This window comes from Panthera onca, chromosome A2, assembly GCF_046562875.1.
Source record: "Panthera onca isolate mPanOnc1 chromosome A2, mPanOnc1 haplotype 2, whole genome shotgun sequence".
Classification (NCBI taxonomy): Eukaryota; Metazoa; Chordata; class Mammalia; order Carnivora; family Felidae; genus Panthera; species Panthera onca.
In genome coordinates, this window is record NC_138340.1 from 108,156,239 (window position 1) to 108,182,901 (window position 26,663).

At 33.1% G+C, this 26,663-nt stretch overlaps 1 protein-coding gene across 6 annotated transcripts in view; it reads right to left on the reverse strand.

Moving 5' to 3' along the window:
- AGMO (alkylglycerol monooxygenase) overlaps window positions 1-26,663 on the reverse strand; it is a 381,935-nt gene that overhangs the window by 143,397 nt on the left and 211,875 nt on the right. For all 6 annotated transcript variants that reach the window (XM_078441735.2, XM_078441721.2, XM_078441711.2 and 3 more), the window contains 5 exons: window positions 26,567-26,646; window positions 23,203-23,337; window positions 21,154-21,270; window positions 11,685-11,767; window positions 1,314-1,419 (listed from right to left, as the gene is read on the reverse strand). In XM_078441735.2, the coding sequence (XP_078297861.1) occupies window positions 1,314-1,419; window positions 11,685-11,767; window positions 21,154-21,270; window positions 23,203-23,337; window positions 26,567-26,646 (521 nt within the window). The remainder of the gene's footprint in view (window positions 1-1,313; window positions 1,420-11,684; window positions 11,768-21,153; window positions 21,271-23,202; window positions 23,338-26,566; window positions 26,647-26,663) is intronic.

A 26,663-nucleotide genomic window follows, 5' to 3' on the forward strand; every position in this document is an offset into this window, starting at 1 on the left:
TAAAGTAGAAAATATATTCAGGTGGTGCAGAAATTTTAAAGGTAGTAAAGAATATGAACTTAATGGAAAATCTTCCTCATATTTCTTAATCCTAGTCATATAATTCACCCTCCCACAGGCAACCATACAGTAAGTTCTTATTATCTTTCCAGATATATTTACATATATTTACATTATATATATATAAACTTACATATATATATACATATATATATGTATATATGTATATATATATGTATACATATATACACATGTATATATGTATATATATGTATATACGTATGTGTATGTATATATATATATAAACTTATATATATAAACATATAACGTGTATATATAAACTTATATATATAAACTTTTATAAAGTGTATATATAAACTTATATATATGCACATATATACATATACATATACATACAGATATATATGTATATGTATATATGTATATATAAATTTCCCCTTCCTCATTTTTATATTCATATGCCTTCTGTGGTGGTGCCAAATTGTTTTCCAAAGAGCTTGTTCCAATTTACGGTCATTACTAATTTATAAAACTGCCTGTTTTAGTTTTTCCATCAATACTGGGAGAATATTTGCATTTATGTTTCATGCTTAAATAAGGTTACATATGCTGGGCATGTTGGCAGGCTGATCAGCACCAAAGTTAAACAATATAAACCTTAATTTAAAATAATAAAGTTATGTGCATTAACTCTTTAGTGATAAGAATAAAGATTTTGTTAACACGCATCTAAGATCTGAAACAATAAATATATACCCAAAAGCTTTTGGAAGTTCTTGGAAGAGAAGTTTTAATCATCACAGAAGGTTAAATTATAACTTAAATTTTTCAGTTGTAGAAAAATCTCAGTGACATCAGTGATTTTATTTCTATAGAATCATTATCTTTTGTGGGCAATTGATAAGATGCTTTAATCACCTTAAAAACCTAAGAAGAAAAAATCTCAAATGGCAGGATCTCTGCCGAAAACTTTTTAAAAAATTATTTGTTTCCTTGTTGAAAGCCAACTATGTGACTGAATTTTTCCTCATAAACATCACGTAATATAATTTGTCCAACAAGTCTATGAGGTTAATGATATCACTACGTATTTAAACACCAGAAAAATGAAACTCCACAATATTAACTAGCTCCAGGTGACACAATTAATATGGTATGGTAAGTAAATGAATAGGTAAATGTTTCCCATAAGTACTAGTCACAAGATAAATAGACAAAACATTGTTGAATGAAAAGATTAAACATTGATAGCTGTATAATTGTGCTAAGCCACCTAAAAAAATATGTCTTACCTCAAAAGCAAATGACAAAGAAGGAGTGAAAGGCTTCAGATGACCAAATCTACACAACATTAAGAACACCAAGCAACGGAAAGTTTCCAGTACAGCTGCCTTAGGTCTGAAATAAGTATCATTGACATGTATTAGCTTTAATATGTTCTTTGTATGTTTACATGTTATAATTCATATGATGAAACACATTTTTTTCTAATTTTCAAGAAATACACAGTATGTTAATGTATTTAAGGAGCATGTGCCTCTGAAGTTGTTTGAAAACAGCCATCACACTAAGAAATAAAATGCATTTTCTTTTTAAAGAAAATCAGCTCCTAATCAATCTATTGCTTAGTTTGAGCACTGATGAGTTAGGATGAAGCATACACTCAATTAATAAATAAAATATCAAAGAACTAAATTTCTAGGATCCAAAGTAAATGAGACTCCTGCCACTCACTAAATACTTTTATACTTCATTCATTTCATTTCATTTTTATTTTTTTTTAAATAATGTTGATTATTTATTATTGAGAGAGAGAGAGACTGCACAAGCAGGAGAGGGTTAGAGAGAGAGGGAGACACAGAATCTGAAGCAGGCTCCAGGCTCTGAGCTGTCAGCACAGAGCCCGACGTGGGGCTCGAACTCACGGACCGTTAGATCATGACCTGAGCAGAACTCGGCCGCTTAACCGACTGAGCCACCCAGGCGCCCCATACTTCATTTTATTTATTTATTTATTTATTTATTTATTTATTTATTTATTCATTCATTCATTCATTCATTCATTCATTTATTTTTTACTTCATTCGTTTTAAAAATGACTTGCAGGGGTGCTTAGGTGGCTCAGTGGGTTAGGCTTCCAACTCTTGGTTTCGGTTCAGGTCATGATCTCACGATTTGTGAGATGGAGCCGCATGTCGGCCTCTGACCTGACAGCATGGAGCCTGCTTGGGATTCTTTCCCTCTCTCTCTGTTCCTCAGCCCACCCCCCTCTCTCTCTCAAAATAAAAAATATTTTAAAAAAGAGAAAAAAATGACTTGTAAGGAAGATTTTAACTCTTCTAAAATAATGAACTGTCAATTTCTGACATATTGGGAAAACGGATAATGTATGATTGTGCCTAATATGATAGGTAGCACAATTATAGTCCTTTGTTATCTATTTTGTGATGTTCATTTTTTGTATGCATGGTATTCTTAAAATTCAAACTCTAAAATAAGTGAACTAAGCATGTTTATGTATGTGAAACAGCATCAAATATCAAGCACAGGTAAGTGTTTACAAATTATCTTGTAATGATTGGAATGAACAGCTTTTTTTATTAGCATAAAATAAGCTTCTTATGATATTCATTTGTTGGATAAATATTTTTTGTAACAGGTAAATAGTATTGTTATGACAAGTGAATTTTTTGACTAAAATATTCTTGAATTAATCTCATAATACAGACATATTGTTTAGTTAATTTAGATTATAATGGTATAAAGAAAAAAAGTGAAGAAAATATAAAGTAGTATATTTATTTAACTTAAATATTTCTTCTGCATCTATTTTTAATTTTTTTAATGTTTATTTATTTTTGAGAAAGAGAGAGAGAGAGGGAGAGAGAGTGTGAGCAGGGGAGGGGCAGAGAGAGAGGGAGACACAGAATCCAAAGCAGGCTCTAGGCTATGAGGTGTCAGCACAGAGCCCAATGTGGGTCTCAAACTCATGAACCATGAGATCATGACATGAGCCGAAGTTGGACACTTAACTTACTGAGCCACCCAGGCACCTCTGTTCTGCATCTATTAATTATGACTGTTTCTGTAAAACTGAATACAAATTTTTATACAAAAGAAGAGAACATTTTTTCAAGTTTTTAAACTCAGTTAAAACAGGCTAACAATTTTTGATTTGTTTGTATTCAAGTAATGTGACTTATCTTTTTGTGAATAAGATATAAAATCAAATTAAAATTTTTCTCCTTGTAAAATAATGCTATATAATTGGTATAAGCTATTTTTTAAAATTGGTATCTGGGTTGGTTCCAAGGGAAAGAAAAGGAAATTTCTATTTTATCTTATTTACTTTTTTAAAGTTCATTTATTTACTTTGAGAAAGAGAGAGAGAAGGCACAAGCAGGGGAGGAATAGAGAGAAAGAGAGAATCCCAAGCAGGCTCTGCACTGCCAGTGCAGATCCTGACTCGGGGCTGGTCCCACAACCATGAGATCATGACCTGACTGAAATCAAGAGTTGGATGTTCAACCGACTGAGCCACCAAGGTAGTCTATAAAATTTCTATTGTAAAACACAATTAATTTCTATTAATTATATTCTATTATTTGCTTTTTAATCTTTTATATTGTGAGAAGAAATCTACATATAAATATATAAAACAGAAATGTGCAATTTGATAATTTTTAACAAATCAAGAACCTTGTAACCATCACTCAATATCAGCACCCCCAAAGAGAACTCTTACCTCCTCAGTACTTCTACCTTCCCTCTATCTCAGAAAGAATCAGTACCCTTTTATGATAATCATATTCTCTTTGCTCTGTTTTAAATTTATATTTTTACCACATTAGCATAAATTTTTAAAAGTTCCTGCATAGGTGTTTCTTTTTACTTTTAATAAATGGGATTGTATTGTATGCACTGTGTGTATCTAGCATCTTTCACTGAGTGTTAATGAGATGCATCTTTGACGTTGCATATAGCAGCAGGTCATGCTTTTCACTCTTGTATACTGTTCATTGCGTGAATATACTGATATTCATGCATCGATATGCCTTGTAAAGGACATCAGGACTGTCGGCTACACTTGTTTATTATGAAAAATGCTGTCTGAACATTCTTTTCCGTGCCTTTAGACTTCCAGGTAATATTGTTTATATGTTGAAATTTAGTAAAATCTTCAGTATTTCAAGTTAGTTATCACAATATAAACTCTCCCCTCAGTGTGTGAGCCCTTCATCAGTAGGGACTGTCAATACTTTTAATGATAGTCATGTGGGATAAAAGGTGTTTTCTACTCATAAAATTTGCAAACAGCATCTCTGATTTGAAGATTTTATTTTTTACTATCTTAATGAGGGTTAATTATTGAAGAACTGACTTTCTTAATGTTATTATAGTCTAAGTAATCAATTTTATCTTTAGGAATAGGGATTTGTGTGTACCATTTAACATTTTTACCTACTTTAAGGTTATAGAGATACATTACTATGCTATTTTCTGGAATATTGGTTTTCCATTCACTTGTAAATCTACAATCCCCTGGCCCCAGGATTAACTTTTTATGGTGTGAAATATTTGTCAAGTTTATTTTTCTTATTCCTATGTGGAAATCCAATGTTTCCAAGACCATTTATTGAAAAGACAGCCTTTTCCCATAGCTCTGCAGGGACACCTTTGTCACAAATCAAGTATGTATGTATATATATATAGATATTTCCTAGGTTCTCTGTTTTAATCTTTGTGCCAATAAAGCATGTCTAATTACTGTAGCTTTATAATAAATCTTGACAGCCAGTAGTGCAACTATTGCCATTTTGTTAAATCTCAAGACTGTGTTGACTATTACAGGTCCTTTTCATTCCCATATACGTATGTCTTAGAAATGCCTACCCAATTCCAGAAAAAGCCTTTTTACAATTTTAATTCCAATTGTATTAAATATGTAAGTCAATTTGGTGAGAATTGTAATGTTTATAGGACTGGGCATTCCAATCTTTGAATATAGTTATCTCTCCATTTATTTAGTTTAATTATTTTTCATAACATTTCAATAGTTTGACAATGTTCTATAGAGATATTTTACTCATTTTTTAAGTTTTTATTTTAATTTCAGTTAGTTAACGTGCAGTGTTATATTAGTTTCATGGGTACCATAGAGTGATTCAACACTTCCATACATCACCCAGTGCTCATCACAAGTGCACTCTTTAACCCGCAGAACCTATTTCACCCATCCCCACTTTCCACTCCTCTCAGGAAACCATCAGTTTGTTCTCTATAGTTAAGAGTCTGTTTCTTGGTTTGTCTCTTTCCCTCTTTCTTTTTTTCCCTTTGCTCATTTGTTTTGTTTCTTAAATTCCACATATTTGTGAAATCATATGGTATTTGTCTTTCTCTGACTGACTTATTTCTCTTGGCATTATATTCTCTAGCTCCATCCATGTCATTGCAAATAGTAAGACTTCACTCTTTTTTGTGGCTAAATAATATTCCATTATATGTATATAAAATATATCATTATATATAATATATCATCATATGCAATATGTATTATTACATATATAATATATGTCATTACATATATGTAATATATATCATATCTTCTTTACCCATTCGTCAATTGATAGATTGCTTTGATCCATTTTGAATTTATTTGGTGTATGGTGTATGTTTCATTCTTTTGCATGCGGCTGACCAGTTTTTCCAACACCATCTATAGAACAGATGAGTTTTTCCCAATGAATATTCTTTCCTGCTTTGTTGAAGATCAATTGACCATATAATTATAGGTTTATTTTTGGGTTTCCTATTCTGTTCTATTGATCTATGTGTCTATTTTTGTGCCAGTACCATACTGCTTTGATCACTACAGCTTTGTAATATAACTTGAAGTCCAGAGCTGTGATGCCTCTAGCTTTGTTTTTCAAAATTGCTTTGGTTACTCAAGGCCTTTTGTGGTTCCATATAAATTTTAGAATTGTTTGTTCTAGTTCTATAAAAAAAGAGTTACTGGTATTTTTATAGGGATTGCAATGAATGTGTAGATTGCTTTAGGTAATATAGACATTTTAATAATATTTGTTCTTCCAAAGCATGAACCTAAAATATCTTTCCATTTCTTTGTGTCATCTTCAATTTATTTCATCAGCATACAGTTTTCAGAATACAGGTCTGTGTCACCTCTTCGATTAGGTTTATTACTAGGTACCTTATTATTGTTGCTGTAATTATAAACGGGAATGTTTTCTTAATTTCTCTCTCTGCTGCTTCATTATTGGTGTATAAAAATGCAACAGATTTCTATACATAGATTTTGTATTCTGTGACTTTACTGAATTTATCAGTTCTAGCAGTTTTTTTGTTGGAGTCTTTCAGGTTTTCTATATGGAGTATTAGGTCATCTGCAAATACTGGAAGTTTTAGTTCTTCGTTACTAATGTGGGTGCATTTTATACCTTTTTGTGTCTGATTGCTATGGACTTCCAGTACTATATTGAATACAAGTGGTGAGGGTGAACATCCTTGTCTTGTTCCCGACCTTAGAAGGAAAGCTCCTAGTTTTTCCCCATTAAAGATTATATGAGCTGCAGGTCTTTTGTAGGTTGCCTTAATGATGTTGAGGTATGTTCCCTCTATTTTTATCACTTTACGACACTTTTTTTAAAGTCTATTTCTTTATTTTGAGTGAGAGAGAGAACGTATGCAGGAGGGACAAAGAGAGAGGGAGAGAGAGAGAATCCCAAGCAAGCTCTGCACTGTCAGCATGAACAATGAGATCATGCTCTGAGCTGAAACCAAGAGTCAGACACTTAACCAACTGAGCCACCCAGGCACCTGTGAGGGTTTTTATCATGAATGGATGCTGTACTTTGTCAAATGCTTTTTCTGAATTTATTGAAATGATCATATTTTCTTATCCTTTCTCTTACTGAGATGATATGTCATGTTGATTGATTTGTGAATACTAAACCACCCTTGCAATCCAGGAATAAATCTCAGTTCATCGTGGTGAACATTTTTTTAATGTATTGTTGGATTCTGTTTCCAGTATTTTCTTGAATATTTTTGAATCTTTATTCACCAGAGATATTGGCCTGTAGTTCTCTTTTTTGGTGGAGTATTTATCTGGTTTTGCTATCAAAATACTACTGGCCTCATAGAATGAATTGGAAGCTTTCCTTCCTCTTCCTTTTTTTTTTTTTTTTTTTTTTTGGAATAGTTTGAAAAGAATAGGGATTAGTTCTTTAAATGATTGGTAGAATTCCCTGGGAAGCTTAGACCTGAACTTTTGTTTGTTGGAATTTTTTTTATTATTGATTTGATTTCTTTGCTGGTTATTAGTTTGTTCAAATTTTCTATTTCTTCCTCATTCAGTTTCAGGAAGTTATATGTTTCTAGGAATTTATTTACTTCCTTTTGGTTGGTCAATTTGTTGGCATATACTTTTTCATAATATTCTTTCATAATTGTTTGTATTTCTGTGGTATTGTTGTTATTTCTCCTCTCCCATTTGTGATTTTATTTGAGTCCTTTCTTTTTTCTTGATAAATCTGGCTAGAGGTTTATCAATTTTATTGGTTTTTCAAAGAACCAGCACCTGGCTTCAATGATCTGTTCTATTGATTTTAAGTTTCTGTATTATTTATTTTAGCCCTAATCTTTATTATTTTCTTCCTTCTGCTGGTTTTAGGTTTGTTTATAGTTGTTTTCCTAACTCCTTCAGGTACAAGGTTAAGTTGTTTAGTTAAGATTTTTCTTGCTTCCTTAGGTAAACCTGTATTGCTGTAATTTCCCTCTAAGAACTACTTTTGCTGCATCCCAAAGGTTTTGAACCATTGAGTTTTGATATTTATTTCTTTCCATTTACTTTTTTCATTCCTTTGTTATTTTTTTAATTTTTTTAATTTTATTTTTTAAATTTACATCCAAGTTAGTTAGCATATAGTGCAACAATGATTTCAGGAGTAGATTCCTTAATGCCCCTTGCCCATTTAGCCCCTCCCCCCTCCCCCAACCCCTCCAGTAACCCTCTGTTTGTTCTCCCAATTTAAAAGTCTCTTATGTTTTGTCCCCCTCCCTGTTTTTATGTTATTTTTGCTTCCCTTCCCTTATGTTAATCTGTTCTGTGTCTTAAAGTCCTCATATGAGTGAAGTCATATGATGTTTGTCTTTCTCTGACTAATTTCGCTTAGCACAATACCTCTCGTTCCATCCACGCAGTTGCAAATGGCAAGATTTCATTCTTTTTGATTGCCTAGTAATACTCCATTGTGTGTGTGTGTGTGTATGTGTGTGTGTGTGTGTGTGTGTGTATATATATATATATATATATCCTATATATATCCATCCCATCTTCTTTATCCATTCATCCATCTATGGACACTGGACACTTGGGCTCTTTCCATACTTTGGCTATTGTTGATAGTGCTGCTATAAACACTGGGGTGCATGTGTCTCTTTGAAAGAGCATACCTGTATCCCTTGGATAAATACCTAGCAGTGCAATTGCTGGGTCGTAGGGTAATTCTATTTTTAATTTTTTGAGGAACCTCCATAGTGTTTTCCACAGTGACTGCACCAGCTTACATTCCCACCAGCAATGCAATAGAGATTCTCTTTCTCAGCAACCTCGCCAACACCTGCTTTTGCCTGAGTTGTTAATGTTAGCCATTCTGACATGTGTGAGGTGGTATCTCATTGTGGTTTTGATTTGTATTTCCCTGATGATGAGTGATGTTGAGCATTTTTTCATGTGTCAGTTGGCCATCTGGATGTCTTCTTTGGAGAAGTGTCTATTCATGTCTTTTGCCCATGTCTTCAACTGGATTGTTTTTTGGGTGTGGAGTTTGATATGTTCCTTATAGATTTTGGATACTAACCCTTAATCTGATATGTCGTTTGCCAATATCTTTTCCCATTCTGTCGATTGCCTTTTAGTTTTGCTGATTGTTTCCTTCACTGTGCAGAAGCTTTTTATTTTAATGAGGTCCCAGTAGTTCATTTTTGCTTTTGTTTCCCTTGCCTCTAGAGACGTGTTGAGTAAGAAGTTGCTGTGGCCAAGTTCAAAGAGGTTTTTGACTGCTTTCTCCTCGAGAATTTTGATGGCTTCCTGTCTTACATTGAGGTCTTTCATCCATTTTGAGTTTATTTTTGTGTATGATGTAAGAAAGTGGTCTAGGTTCATTCTTCTGCATGTCGCTCTCCAGTTTTCCCAGCACCACTTGCTGAAGAGACTGTCTTTATTCCATTGGATATTCATTCCTTCTTTGTCAAAGATTAGTTGGCCATACATTTGTGGGTCCATTTCTGGGTTCTCTATTCTGTTCCAATGATCTGAGTGTCTGTTTTTGTGCCATCTATGCACTTTTTGATTTCTTCTTTTATTTCTTTACCTATTCATTGTTTATAGCATATTATTTCACCTCCATGTATTTGTGTTTTTTGCAGATTTTTTCTTGTGGTTGACTTCTAGTTCCATACCATTGTGGTCAGAATGGGTACATAGTATGACTTCAATTTTTTTCAATTTATTGTTGCTTGTTTTGTAGCCTAATATATGATCTATTCCGGAAAGTGCTCCATGTGGACTTGAAAAGGATGTGTATTCTGTTCTTTTAAGATGGAATGTTCTGAATACATTTGTAAAATCTATCTGTCCCGGTGTGTCATTCAAAGCCATTGTTTCCTTGTTGATTTTCCATTTATATGATCTATTGATGTAAATGGGGTATTAACATCCCCTACTATTATTGTATTATTAGCAACTAATTCCTTTATTAACTATTTTTTGTAATTTTTTAAAAAGCTTATTTATTTTGAGAGAAAGAGAGAGAGAGAGAGAGAGAGAGAGAGAGAGCATGAGTGGAGGAGGGGAGAGAGAGAGGGAAAGAGAAAGAATCCCAAGCAGGCTCTGCATTGTCTGCACAGGATCCAATGCGGGGCTCAACCCCATGAACTGTGAGATCATGACTGAGCCAAAGTCAAAAGTCAGATGCTTAAACAACTGAATCACCCAGGCACCCTTGTTTTATGTATTTGAATGTTCTCCTGTTGGGTCCATAAATATTTACATTTGTTACATCTTATTGTTCAATTGTCCTCTTTATTGTCTCCTTTATTATTATATGCTGCCCTTCCTTGTTTCCTGTTACAGTCTTGATTTAAAGTCTCTTTTCTTGGAGTGCCTGTGTGGCTCAGCTGGTTAAGGGTTTGACTCTTGGTTTCAGCACAGGTCATGATCCCAGGGTCATGGGATCAAGCCCCATATCAGGCTCCAGACTGAGTGTGGATCCTGCTTAAGATTTTCTCTCTCTCCCTGTGTCCCTCTCCCCAACGCATACTCTCTCTAAAACAAAACAAAACAAAACAAAACAAAACAAAAAACTATACTATTGGTGTTAGCTTATTGCTACCTCTCATAAGTATATGCAACCAATAGAATTATAATCTTTAAAATGTGAGATCCTGATTCTTCGGATCTGGGTTAATTATTTCAGAGGGAACAGTGACCTATTTTTCCATTTTATTAGTTCATGGCTCTGTAGGTACTTTACTTCTAGTCTAGAAAAGTAGGGATAGAGAGCCCCCCAAAAATAAATTATAAACACAAGTGTTTATAGGTGCATGTTCTAAACCATCCCATTAACCAGTATGTTCATTTTGATCTTGATGATTTGGTGATTGATAAAACTCCAGAATCTGCTGTTATTCCAGAACACCAATTAAGCATTCCTTGGGAGAGTAACATAATATTTAATATAAATTAAGCATGTGTTTCCTGGACTTTTATTTTTACAATTTCCTGAAAGTAATGGTATTGGTTACCTACTTAAACAATTACACTACAACAAAGATAAGATCTCAAGAATGACTGAGTTTGTTTTGTTTTGTTTTGTTTTGTTTTGCAGTTTTTCACCAAGTTACAGTATATGTAAACTGTAGAATACGTGACTTTGGGAGTCACATTGCTTGGGTTTCTACTGTGTTCTATCTCTTACTATCTGTCTGTCTGAATTTCTTAGCCTATAAAATGGGCTTTATAGTAATTCTTATCTCAGGGCATTGTTGTAAGAATTAATAACATATTCCATGGCACATATTAAGTGCATAAATATAGGTATTAGTGTTAATATTAATATTTGATAAATTCTAAGTAATAATGAATAAGTATTTTTCTACATACTTCCTACCATAAATGCATTTTAAAATTGTGCAGGTGAATGCATTTTCTCACTAGGGTAGTATTTAAAGCAAGATTCTTTAAATATGCTGTGTGAGGGAAAGGACATACACTTTAAGTACATTGCACACACATTCTGGCATATATGTGAACTGTTCAATGGCAAAGGAAAAGTACCCAATATGTTTCATATTTTATTAATTACTCAGAGTTATGGTCTATGTTTTGCCAAATTACTCATTACACTTATAAGTTTTCTTTAATAACCTTAAAAAAACCTAAATCTCATTTAAAAGGCTTAGATTGTAAATGCATTCTTGATTTTAAAAATTGGATAAACTACACTGTTTAACAACATACTGTGAAATTGTAGTTTCAACTTTATTTTTTAATAACAAATGTTTGATGAATATTGAAGTTTCACATATATTTTTAAGACAACATTATAAACTACACAAAAGGAAAGAATCTCACTTCTTACCTTTGATCCAGAAGAAATCCAATGGAGGTCAATGTCAGAATAATGAAGCAAACCCTCAGAAGGAGGGTAACTTGTGATAGTGCCTGTCAAGAAAATACAGAGACCAAAGATTCTTTAGGAGAGTTATCAAAAAGAACATTAGAACTTAAAGCTGTCAAGAAAACCAGCCTCAAATTTTATTTTATATTACACCATTTGTCACTGGCATTTTTCAAAAAGGCTAATTATGCAGCAGACATTTTGGTTTACTTGATGTCATTTAATTATCTTGCTGAACGCTTGGGAGAATCAAGTGGACACTTCCACAGAACTATTTTCTTTAAAATATTCTTTCTAAAAATTCTCCTTTAAAGGTATGACTGTCATAATTCTTTGAAACACCTGTGCCCCACATATGGAGAAATCACTTACATTTTTATGAATAAATAGCACAGTCCAATAGTTATTTTTATTATCACAAATTCTTTGTGGTTTCAAACCCAACACTGTTTTTAATACAGAAAATATTTAAAGCAGAACGTGTTTATGCGTGCCAACATAAATGAAACGTATTGCACAAATATATATTCATATTGATGAAATCTACAGACTTCCTATGTACATGCCAAGGGTTATCTTTTCAATTATTGTAATAAAACATTTTAATCATAATTATAAATGAATTATGCATTTTGTTTACATGTCAAAATTTAATAATAATGTTTATTGAGCATCTACTATTTTATAGCTTCTATGTTATATGTTTCATATATTTCAATTCTTTTCTTTAGTCCCAACAACCTTACAGATAAGGTATCATTATATCTGCTTCATATAAGAATAAGGTTAACTTTTCCATCATCACATAGAAATAAATGACACCTCTGAAATTCAAAATACATTTCCCTGACCTCAAAGTATGACAATGGTGGAATAAATATGAGCAACAAACCTAAACAGTCAGGGGCAGAGAGGTTGCAGAGCTAATATTTAGGGTCAGATGAATACTGTTTTCATGTGAGAGTGGATATGTAAAAGCAACAAGTCGGATGCGCACCCCTTGAATGATTCCCCTACTCACTGATGGTGTTTATGTTGCATCTTAATGAGAACACCAGAAGTGTGACACAGCAAAGTGGCTAATAGAGTTATCAAAACATGCAAACACTCTTTCTCTGCTTTTTCATGAAATACCTAGAGGTAATTTCAACTCATTTATTAACTAATATATATACCTACAAAAACTGCATCTGTCCACAGTTTTAAACAGTAAGCAAAAGCCATCAATCACAAACACTGTTCACGTCCAATACCCCCTCTCCACACTGCCTTATACATCAAGCCTGACCTCACAGCCAACTTATAACACCTCTCTATTCAGTATCGTATGCTTGGATGGTACCCGGAATTGAAAGGGATTTAAAAGCTTCCAAAGCAATAGTTTCCTAGACGAGTATTGATGAGTAATCAAAAATATGAATAAAAAATATCGATTTGTTTTGGAGTATGGGGACTAGGTAGGTATCAAATATAAGAGGGAAAGCTCAGTGGACACCAGAATGTTTTAGTGGAGAGCTATAGAGTGCTATTTGGATATGTGGAATTCAGCAATGACTGCTTTGGGACAATGCAGCAAAAGTGCCAGGAAATTATTTTCAGGGTGGTAGAAGTAACTAGGTCTGTTTAAGTAGATTAATGGCTGTTTAAGGGATATGTTCTAAATGCTCCAAGAGCTTCAATTTCTACTTAGAATAAAACTCAAAAGTCCTTACTCTGGCCCATATATAACACATCCCCTTACCATATTGTCCCCTAGTAATCTCTCTGCCTTTCATATCACAAATTTTGTTCTTCTTTCAACATGGCAAGCATCCTTCCCACTCAAGTCTGTTTTATTTACTGTTGCTTCTATTGGAACAACTTCCCCCAGGGATCCTTAGGATTCTTCATTCCTTCATTTCACTGAGGTACTATTCAAATGGACTTCCTTGTTTGTCATATATAAAATAGCACTTTTTCATAATCATCTATAACCTTATTTGTTATATTGTTCTCCATACAACACTTTTGTACAATTATACATTTATACACTTATCATTTCTATACAATTGTAGGTTTGTCCATTCTTTTGTTTTTGTTGTCTGTCCTACCCCACTAGAATGTAAGCTCCATTAGAGGTTATGTTTTGTTATTCACTGTTATATCTCAAGCATCTAGAACATTTCCTGGCACATAGTCAGTACTCAAATATTTTTCTTGAATGACTGACCAAATGAATGAATATTTTATTATATTTTTGTTTTAATGTCCATGTCTTTGATATTAATAATTTCTTAAATTATCAATTGGTTTAGTCAATACTTTAATACTTTATAACATTAAATATATAATTTCCTATCAGTGTTTTAGTTTATTAAAATTAAATTATATTAAATGAGTTAAAATTTGGTATTTCATAAATTAATATTAATAATTTAATATCATATGTTAAGTGTTTCAAAGTGTTCAATATGTTAAATATTAAATCCTTTAATATTTATTTCATTCCTTAAAGAACAGAATTGTCCTAAAGACAAGAGTCCACTTCTTTATTTAACTTCTAAGGTTTTCCATAGAGCATCATTTGATAAGCTAATTAAGGCATATAATCAATTAGTTATATCTAATTTCTACATATTCATTTCATAAATGTTTATTGAGCATGTGCTAGCCATCATAGTAGGTATGAGTTTAAGAAAGTGATCAAGATGGACAAAATCTCTACCCTAGAAAACATACTGCTTTAATCCCTGATTATATGATCATAGGCCAGCTATACTAGAGCAAAAAGGGAAAAAAACTAACAAACACATAAAATAGGATGGATAGGCTTTGACCATAAACAGTTAGACTCCGGTGTTTTAAACAATATGTGAAATGACTTAAAGACTGTTAGTTTTTTATAACAAATAAAACTTTATTTTTCATTGGGTTAAATCTCATTTCACACATTCCACTACTGGTAAATCTTTTGTGTAAAATATTGCTGTCCTAAAATGCTAAGACGGAATTATTCTAAATTAACCTTTGAATGCATTATAAGTTTTTATCACACACACAAACACAAAAACATACGAAGAAGACCATAACTATGAAAGTTTTATCAAGCAAGGAATTATTTTTCCTTTTTAAAAGTTATCTTTCAAATCAGCAGTTCAGTTGCCCTTATTTCCGTTGAAGTTTCCTAGTGCAGCAATCACTGTACAAATTTGTATGCCTGAAAAACTCTACTTCTGTGCAACTTACTTTTAAGGAAAAAACAAAACAAAACAAAACAAAACAAAAACAAGAAAACACCTCACAAGCAGCATTAATTACATAGGAATTCTAGTAGAATTACATGTTTGATTCAAACTGCATAATCAATGAGCTGTGGGAATCCTTCCTCTGCTCACAAATATAAAGAAGAAAGCTTTTTGCTTCTTGACTGGGGATATCACCCTGTTAACATTACATGGAAAAACACTGTTGATCAACATAACTACCTTTCATACTTCCCCACCTGACAAATCTCACAGAGGGAGGTATCAGCTCCATACACTGTGTCATAAAATACTCCTATGCCTCTATGTAAACAAACTCTTTTTTAAAACTTTGTTGTTTCGTCAAAAATGCTTTGATAATATTTTCTATGATTTTCTTTTCAAAGTACCTCAAAATGAAGATGTCTGGATTTTGTGATTCTAACAAGGTAGTACGCTTTTAGGAGTTTGTCTAAAAGGTGTCTGAGAAGAACCACTAAAGTAATTATTTTGATTCAAAATGCTTCTCTTCCTAAACGTTGTTATAATGAGGTCAGAATCGCCTAATACTTAAACCTTTGTGACTTGTGATGTGAAGGCAGCAGACTGGGTTTGCTGGCACAGCTGCTAGTCTGCCTCACCCAATCTGTGACTGTGGGCTCCACCTTCTAGAAGCTGTAGAAATCCACAGAAAGTGCCAGTCAAGTCCAGTATACCAGACCATGCATGGGAGAAAACCATGGAGGTGAGAGAAGGATTAGTAGGGCTTGTAATATTAGAGCTTACTAAGGACTGGCAATAGTTCATGGCCAGGCTGGATAACCTCACTGGGCACTGGGTAGAGAAGACAGAAGGGTCTTGACTGAATATTGGTTAATCATTAATCCCAGGGTGAGCAACCTCAGAATGAAAGGTCACACAACAGTTGCTGGAAGTAGATCTATTTTGACACGATATCTTTCTTAGTTGTTCAGTAAAACTATTTGGGGGATCATTGAAACTACTCTAAATTATCAGTGTTTGCTTCAAGATCTCACTGAAATCTGTACACCAACTTTTGGTATACTTGTGATAGAAAACTCTTATTTTTTTCACTAAGAAATAAATGGAAATATAAGCTATATTTCTTTCAGTTATTCCCCAAAACACAAAAGAAAACAGGAAATGTTAAAGGATAGTCTCAGAAAGACAAATTTTCTTTTCATGAGGATTTCTTTTATTAAGAAAATATGACTCCTCAGAACTGTGTATTTAGACTTTGAGTTTCCAAAGTTAAGTTAAAATGTCTAATTTTTACACATTTTTCATAAATAAAACTAGGATCTTAATTCAAATTATAAGAAGCTTATGATTGGATTTATTATTAGTATTAAAGGAGCTACCTGATAGTGATCAAATTTTGGGACAATACTAATAACATGAAGATATGTTCAATTTCATAGTTAATATTGCATTATTTAATGTAAATTATGTTTTTAATGTGTGATTTCTCAATTATAATTCAATTTAGTGTACAAAAATTATATTTTTCATTGGAACTCACAATGAGCACTTTTCTAAGTTCCTGAAGCTTATGTTCATCAGACAGGTAGTTTTTTAAAATATCCTTCCTTTAATACACACATATTACATTATTTCATAGCTTTCAGTTATAACTGATGCTCATTTTGGCTCACATTTCTTTTTTTCACATTACTTCAGTTACCACCTAAAAACTTTAGGAAATTAAATTAAATCTCAGTGGACTGCACTGGAAGAAGAAATTAGACACTGGATACTGACCTGAGAGATTTCATGTAAGACCTAAGCTAGATCTAATTTGTGCAAGTGACACTGTAATACAAGAGTACAATTAGATATATCGACTTTATTCAAAGAGTCTCTTAAAATATGTCAACATGAAAACTTTAGTTACAAAACTGTAGTCCCCATAATATTTTACAGAATACAGCATACAGGGGAATTCAAAACTATAAAAATCTGTTTCCAAATTTATATTGGATATTCTCAGATGCCTCATTAACTTGAAATATATCATCAAATAATCTGTTAAAACCTATATGCAGTAACTTTATTACACATTCTATTATAAGACTGTTAAATATTCAAATTCTTTTGAGTGTGTCTATTATTTGAAAGGATAGCATTGCTTTTACAGTTTTACTTTGGAAACATGCTAGTGTGTCCATATTTTCATTTCAAACGTGTATTCATGATATCACCCCATGAACTGGACCCTGGCAGCTAAGGAATTGATTTCCCAAGCATTACTAAACCAAAATCAACAGAGAAGTCTGTGGGTCATATCACTAAACTAAACACTATATATTTAAATGTATGCATTTCAAGTTTCAGCAAGAAAGGAATGTGCCTTTTACACCTTTGTGGTGGCCATCAAATTGCTTTTTTGACTCCCAAAGTTATTTATACAGAACTTGCACACATAAAACAAGTAAGTATTTATCTACTCTGGTATATGCATAAACAGAAAAGGCTGTGGGACCACAGCAGGGCCCCCAATTACAAGTCAGCCACAACTTTTCTATGTGATTATTGGCTACAGTCAATCTGGAAAAAAAATATTGCTGTTGGATGTTAATGTCTTCATATGCTTTTAAACATCCCTGAGACGAGAATGGCACTACAGAATCTTGCAAATAAGCAACCTTTTTTTCCTAGTTGCACAGCATGTTTTTAGCAAAGAAAAACATGTGTGGGAAACAAGCAAATACACCTTTCAAAATTAATTTGTGTCAGGAATGAAGCTATTTCCAACTCTAATTTCAGTCTGAAAAGGATTTCAACACTTGGCATTTCTCTTTGTCAATATATCTATATGAGTTTCTGTTTTTTATGGCAGCAGAAAAATCTTGTGATGCCTTGTTATAAGTTGCATCTTTTAATATACACCGGGGCTAGCCTCATTTCTGCCCAGGAAGTACTCACTCATGCATATACCCTGAAATCTCTTGGTGAATTTAAGAGTTTCTATTTAAAAATCAAAATGGATAAATTTATTTTTTAATTGTTTTCAATGTTTACTTATTTTTGAGAGACAGAGAGAGAGATAGAGTGCAAGTGAGGGAGGGACAGAGAGAGAGAGGGAGACAAAAATTCTGAAGCAGGCTCCAGCCTCCGAGCTGACAGCACAGAGCCTGAACCCAAGAACCTCAAGATCATGACCTGAGGCGAAGTCAGACCTTAACCGACTGAGCCACTCATGTGCCCTCAAAATGGGTAAATTCCTAATTGTGTTTCTATGAATTGGTATAATTTATTTTGGGATTTTGTTTAGTGCAACTAAAAAAAGTTCAATTAACACAAACTATGCTCGACAGTGATACATACATCAAGAGTTAGATATTTAGATGTGGATGATGTAGCTTTTCTTCTGGTTTCATTCAACCATGGAAAACTCTATGAATACATACATATTTCAGTAATTATTTAGGTAAAAAAACTAAGATAACAAAATGGAAACTAGAATTCACTGGTTTTTTTTGTTATAATCAGTAAAGTCTATTAAATATTTTCCTGTAGGTTTTTAAAAGTCATTGTTTTTGTACAGAGAGTACATATGAACTTAATCTATTGTCACTACTTGTAACAATGTTTGGTTATTAATTTTAAATGCAAAAAAACACAAACATGTATGAATAATACCAATTAGTAAATTCTTTCAATAATGATAAAAGGTAAAATGGGCCTTCCTTAATATATAATCTAGTAATGGCTATAATTACTTTTGGTAAATCTATTTTATTAGCAGAATACCCAGACACACACTATTGGATGCTCAGCCAGAAAATATCTGCCATTCCTTCTGTTCTAATACCATGCTGATTTTGTGCAGATATAAGGAAGTAATGTGCTCAAGGGGAAAGTGAGCGCTTTATCCCCAGGGAATAAATTATGCTTGGTATAATTCATTCATGGTTAATTCATGAGCTGGTATTAGTTATTGGTTCAGTGTGGACATGTGAATTAGTCTTAAATAATGAGACATGAAAGAATATTTGCTGGGAAATATTCTGGGGCTTTTTTTCCTCCTTCCTCAATAAAATGAAATTTACAAGATGTTCTAGAAGAAGTGAACTTGCTGCCTGTGAATACAGGATGCCTGAAGTTTCTGTAATTATCTTATGATGATGAAAGTCAAGCGAATTATAGAGAAGACTTTTTGGAAGCTCTACATGTTTGAACTGATGAACTAACAAATCCCAGGAACACTTGCCTCTAAATTTCCAGTTATATTTAAGACATATTTAATTGGATATTCTGTTTCTCAGAGCAGCAGATATCTAAAAGACATTCATGCCATAGACAATTTAAGTGAAGGTATCCTGCAAGAAAGTTTATATATTATCATGTATTTTATAAGTGTTTAAAGCACATTTTTTTGAAAACCATTTTAAATCATATATTTATATTTATCAGTGAGAAGGATTTATAGATATCTAACATTTGTTACTTTTGTCTACTCAATTTTATTTCCTTTTTCCTATATACTATCATCTAGTTCTTTCTTCTTCACTGACCATGAGGATCCTGTGGAGTAGACCCTGTTCTCCCATTAATGGAATGATAACACTGACTGGTTCAGGGACAACCAGATGAACCAAACCATAACATCAGACTCCAACTTGTGTCCTTAATTTCTGCAGTTCTTTGTTTGGTGGCATTTAAAGCTAGAGCTGCTGGTAGCCATCTTGTCACCATGAAGGCTGAGTCTATAGGAGAATCTGCACTGAGAAAAGTACAGCTACAAAGAAAATGAGAAAGTTCCTGGTAACATTATTTGACTCATTGCATCAGCACTGCCTGAAGAAGAAATAGTCCGAACTCTTCCGTTACAGGAGTTAATAAATTTACCCTGGGTTGAGCATCTGTCACATACAACCAGTGAGTCCCACCTAACACACTCAATAACCTACTTCAAGTAGACTTCTTTCTTGTAATTCACTGTAGAAGATGTATGGAGTATTTGTAATTGTTCCAGTGGCATTACTATACTAGGAATAATAAAATGGTGTGTAATTATTAAGAATGATTCCGTAGGGTTTTATATTAAATTATTAAAAATAACCCTCTAGTGTACCCATTTTTTCCACATATATTATTTGATAATTTCTATTACATGTAGCATTTTAAAAACTGATATCTGTAAATAGCACAAATTTGTTCTTTGAAAAAAAGTAATTTATTTTTCTTGAATTCATGGTCTACTGATCCAATTTATAGTCATTTAAAGTTTTTTCTGGATTTTTGCATCTTTTTTGGACTTTTCCACACTATTCTTTATGTATGAAGATAACTTGTCATGTTTTATTTTTATCTCATTGTCTTTTATCACTATATAATGGTTTTTTTTTTTTAAATAACGGATGACTCTATTAATACACTAACTTTCTCTTGATTTGGCTTCAAATTCTTAAATAGATCATTGACTTTCTCATATCTGTTATCACATCTTTGTGTTCTAGAAGTTTAATGTGATTATTAAATGTGCCTTATCATTTTGATAGTCTTGCTTTTTAGATTTTCATAAATTTCTTTTTAATTTCATCTTCTGTATCTTCAAACATACTAAATTTACTAAATTTATATTCTCCTTCAATTTCTAACATCTGTTATTTTTGAGAGTTTGGGTCTGTTGTTTGTTGTTTCTGCTAATGCTTTGTCATGATGGCTTGCTTTCTCCCAGAATGTTCCTGTGCTTTTTAACTGAGTTCATAATCAATGGAACTTTATCTGTGGGAATACTCTGACACTTGGGTTTAAAGGGATTGCTCCAAGCATGCTTTGAACATGGGTCTTTTAGACACATGAGACCTAATCTGAGAACACTTTAAATTAAACTCTTAGTTTAGGTTTATAAATTGATGGTTAGTATAAATCCCAGACCCATATCTGAATGAGAGTTGGTTTGTGGTTAAAAATTCTCAAGGAAGACTTTTTATTCTGCCTCCCCAAAGCCAAGTCAATATCAATAGCATATAATTTGATAGACAGTCTACACAAGAACATTTTGGGTATAACTAATTTATACTTAATAGTCTAGAAAAAAATAATTTACCTGTTTAAACAGGAGATAGTACCAACATTAAAGTAGAAATTACAGAAAATAATAGAGCACAACTATAAAATGGGGAGTTAATTTTCATTTTCAGATAAAGTGACAGATAATATTCTCACAAAATTTTACTTACAGCTTTATCTGCAAAGGTCTCTTCATAAAATGCTAGCATCAAAGCAAACTGTACAACTGCATATATCCTCAATAGATGAGACACCGATGATGAAAAGGGAACTTCTTTCCCGGTGACCTAGGAAGACAAGAAAGAAGCTTTATTTTGCTCCCTGGCTTATTCTACTCATTGACATTCACACCAAGTAAAGAGGAGATGTGTAAAAGAAAGGAAAAGCTTTGCTACTTTTTTTTCCCAAAATTACTCACATTCTTTTTCATTTTGATAGAAAAACATAAAAGTTCAGAAACTTGTTTTTCATTTCAGAAGCATCATGATTATGATTTAGTCTACTTTATAACAAACTGGTATAATAATTGATTCAGCAACATGTACTGATGACAAATACAACTAAAATGAACATAAAAATATGAATACAGAAATATGTCTAGAATTATACATGAAAGTAAAGAAAAAGAAAAAAATGGAAGGTGATTTTTAGTAGTGGAGATAATCATGCCTGAAAGGGAAATATTACATTATTGGAAACAACTTTCCTAAATTATGGAGTTTCCAAAAAATACCACAACTCTACTTTTATAATGCAAATTTAGGCATAAATATGACTTCAGAGTATTCACTTTGGATTATCTATTGAAAAACAGAAAAAATAATAAATGGATCACAGCAAACTAAACTTTTTAGAGCTAAAATAAAGCAAATTATTTTCATCTATATCAGATTAGCTCATTGTTACATAACTGATTTTGAACATAACTAAAAATATCTGGGAAATTTCAGCAAAGCAGCTTCCATAACTGGATGAAAAAACATCCTCATTTGGATCAAGAGTTTTAAAAAATAACAATATTAAAATAAAAAAAAAGATATTTCCTTATAATATTGGCTAATTTTATACTTACAATTATCTTTGAAACCAACAATAGCTTACCCTTTCTGTTGCTTTCAGGTTACTATTAATGACAGTTATTTTAATAAGGAACCACAATATATATCCTGAAAGGTTGAAAAGAAAATCCTTTTTTTCATCTCTATAAGAATTCCAGATTGAAATTGAATTTTTCATTTGGTTTCCAGGGTTTTAAATCTCCACCTCACTTATTTTTGGGTTTTAATGTGATTTCTGAATTTAATGCTACTGCTGTACCTCAGAATGAATAAGGTTACGATCTAATCTAATAACCACATCATCTTGGTGTGGCTTTTGACCTTCCATTCTAGAGACTTCATTTATTTATTTTTTTTAATTTCAGTATAGTTGACACACAATGTGACATTAGTTTCAGGTATACAACTTAGTGATGTGACAAATTCATACATTATGCTATGTTTGCTACAAGTATAGCTACCATCTATCCTGGTATACTGTTATTACAATATCATTGACTATATTCTTTATGCTGTGACTTTTATTCCTGTGACTTATTCATTCCATAACTGTAAGTCTGGACCTCCTACTCCCCTTCATTCATTGGCTGTGCCAATTTAAATTCCCACCAACAGGATACGGGGATTCTTTTTCTCCACATCTTCACCAGGACTTGTTATTTCTTGTCTTTTTGATTTTAGCCACTCTAACAAGAGTAAGGTGATATCTCATTGTGGTTTTGATTTGCATTTCCCTGATGATTAGTGGTGTTGACCATCTTTTCATTCTTTCATGAACAAAATGAAAGCTAGACTGAAGCATCTTTAAGGCTCCATCTCTAATGTTTTAGGATTCTGTGACCCAGTAACATACGTTTGTGTAGTTTTTGCACTACATAAAGCTTCTTTGCTGTAGGTTTGAGTGGATCTGAAACCTAGCCTCTGCTGCCCTGCCTCCGAACCAGGCTCCCCAGTAAGAGGCAGTGTCATCCTGGGAGAAGGCCCTCCTCTTATCCGCCCCTAGGTGGTACCTACTCAGTAAGTTATGCACCACAGGGCTGTATCTGCCGAAGGGAACATCTTTTTTTTCAGATCTTCATGAAGTCGACATACATATAGGCTGGCTGTCGACCTGACGATATGATACTAATCTTTACCATCACCAACATGAACTCTATTTACCTCTGGGATTTCTTCACTTAGTCCAAGTCTTGGTTTACCTGGACTCCATCCTGGTCCTTTAAATAGGACAGAAAACTTATTGAAGAATCCAGGTGTGGCCCAGAATGTAGTCCATATGTAAACTAAATGGTGGCACTAGAAGAACAAACATAGAGCTTATTTAAAAAAGGAAAAACTCATAACAAAAATATTAAGTACAACTAATCATACATTTTATTTTCTTTATTTACTGTTCAATGACATTTGTATATTTTTTTCTGTAATATACAGGTTATGTGTAATGTGGTTAATGTCGATTAATGTGCAGTTGCATTCCAAATTGTAATTCATTCTATTCATTCTGTGTCCTTTAAGTGTGTTCTTGTCAATATTTCTGAAGTGCCACAAAATTATAATTTTGAAGTTAAATAAGAGGACAATTATTTAGAAAACAGCACAATAGAAAAAAAAAATGCGTTAACAGCTTTGCTTCCAATGGAATTAACCAGCACCTTGTGAACTCTACATCTGCATCTAATGATATTCTTTCTAGAGTCTTGCTAAATGGATATTAAAGTTGAACACAGAAACACACAAATATTAAACATAGCCCTTTATTTGCTGTATTGAGTTATAGACAATCATATCATATTTAAGGAAACATATTCAAACCCATTTCTGCATCTTTTAGCAGGAATCCACATTCTTTAAGTAACACATTTGACATGTGCAGTACTTAAAAGTATGCTCACACATGAGAAGTACTCAGTAAATATCAGCAATTAGGGTAATTAGACATATATTCCATACATGTGATAATAATGCATCATAGGTTAAAAATAGTCCTAGAGGTTGTACATCAGCTACAGATGCTAGAAATGAGTCTATTAGAAGTGAAGTAAAAAATTAATGTACAAAGAAGTTTTGGCTCTATGGGAATTTGTGGTCTCATTGGCATTTTCACTGTCTGTTAAAAAATTTAAACTGCTAGGATTATAAAACTGGTTTTAAAATTGCTTGAAACATTACAATAAGTAATGAAGCAATTAATGAACAATGTAGGGTTTAGTGGGGCAGATTTTAAAGTGAATAGAAATTCCAGATGGAAATTTACACTGGGGCTTAATAATAATAATAATAATAATAATGATAATGATAATAATACAAAACTTACTGTGCTTAGGAATTATAACATATATTAATATACTTATCTGATCTGTTATTTTGAAAACTGACAACATTTCATTGGTCTCATTGTAGACATAGCCATGAGAAATACACGGTGACTTTTTAAAATAAGGAGTACTTTCCCACTTATTTGCCTTCCAATGCCCTTAAAGTCCTGAACTCCAAATGAGAGCAAAGTGAATGTCCTATACCCAATATACAGGGGGGACAAATCTCTCTCCACCTAGTGGAGGTCATCCTCTGTTGCTTTTGATACGTCTGAGGGAAAGGTGAGAAATTTAGCTGAATATAAAGGAATACCAGCGAAAGTAAGTATACGTTTTTGTAGGTTCAAGAACTCCTATTTCACTCAACATTGGCAATATGACATTTTTGACAACGTGAGAGTCTAGAAGCCTAAGTCTTGTACACAGTTTTGATAAGGAAGTTTTTATATGAGGACAGAGGCCTGGGGAACTGAACCTGACACAGATTCAGCATCAGCTCATAAAAAGTCTAATCATCTGATTTTTGTTTCCCCCAAATCCTGTCATCTAACTCCTTGTGCTGCTAGTGTTGTGCGGTTTTCAGCCTCTCATCTGTCTCAGCGATGATCCCCTTGCCCTCATCAGGAGTGTATGCTCCCATATCCTTGCTACTTAAGGATCAGAAGGAAACAACAGGTTCTGCAGCTCCTGAGAGCTTGTTAGATATACAGAATCTTGGACACACCTCAGAGCCAGTGAACAGAATCTGGGCTAAATTTAGTAAGATTCTTGCATGATTCATATGCACATGAAGTTTCAAAGGCTCCTTTCCAGAGGACAAAGGCCAAGCTTTTAATGTCCTTATTACAGAGATAAGACTATACCAAGTGAAAAGGTAGTTCTCAATGTATTACTTTTAAATTAATTTCAATTCTATAAAGTTTATTAAGAAAGTACTCTGAAATATTTGCTAATGTTCTCCTGAGGATATAACTTTAGGAATGCCCAACACAGAGAGAGGGAAAGACAGAGAGACAGAGCTGGACTATAGTTGAGAAGGAAGAAAATGAATAATCAGCTTTTCTCACTTGATAAAAACACCATTCATTTGAAAAGTGGAGGCAATCTGTGACGGCCTTTTCTATGAAGAGGCAGTACAGTGTAAAAGTTAAATTGAGTTAAGCAAGTCTTGGGCTTGGCCTGCAACACTCCTTGGTTATGTCTGAATCTGACAAGCTGTGTATGGCTGGTTGAATTATTTAAATCCTGGGAAATTCAGCCTCACCCACTAAAAAACGAGGATTAAAAAGTATCTCTATGTCATAAGGTTTGAGTAAGAGTTTCATTAAATATGCACGCTGAGCTGCTAGCAATATCCTGTACATAGTAAAAGCTCAAGAAATGTCCATTTATTTTGTTATTTTAACTTCCTTAAAAACTTTTAAGAAATAGGATCAGAGAGCAGACCTGACGGGAACCTGTAATTACCGCCCTTCCCGAATGCTATAATCCCAGTTCTATGTACAGAGCTGTCACTGCCTGACCTCTTCAGCTTCTCAAGCATTCTTATCTTTTTCTCATTTGCTAGTCCCTAACCCCAGGAGTGTTTGTGGTGCTCTGCTGCTGACGGATCGGAGCTTCACAGACATTCCTCATTTCTCTAGTGCCAGCCATTGAGATCAGTGAACAACCAATACCACATGTCTAACAGAAAACTGGTCTGGGGCTACAAGTCTTAGCAGGTGAGGTAATGTGCAGACCTAACCAACTCGTAATAGCTCCTGACATTTAGGTCCAAGTAGAATAGGGCAAAGGCCTCATGTTGAATTTCTAACCAGAGTCATGCGGCCTTGAAGCAAATATTTTTCTTACTGTGGTATCAGCCTTTATAATGCATTTACTACTGTTCCTTCTGAATCCATGAATATATTTCAGGTCTATTCTGAGAAAGAATATGTTTGCTTGAAGGGCTATTTTTGAAAAAAATTCTCTGTAGTAGGTATATTTAAAAGTTCTTAAAATGAGTTGTTTTCAAACACATTTTGCCCAAGTTAATTCAAGATTTTGCTTGAGTGTCAGAGTTACTTCTGGCTTCTTTTATGGTTAAAAAAAAAAATTCTTTTCAGGATAGTGTGAGGTACTTTCACCTTTCAACAACTGATCTTTATTTTAGCTATAAAATTTGTGAAAGGATATAACCAATTCAGAAATAATAAAATCAATTACATTACCTGCACCATGAATGGTTCAAATGTATTAATGGGATGTGTTAGACCATATACAACTTTTTCATTTTCTGCCTCGAATGTCCCTGGAAGATAAACATTA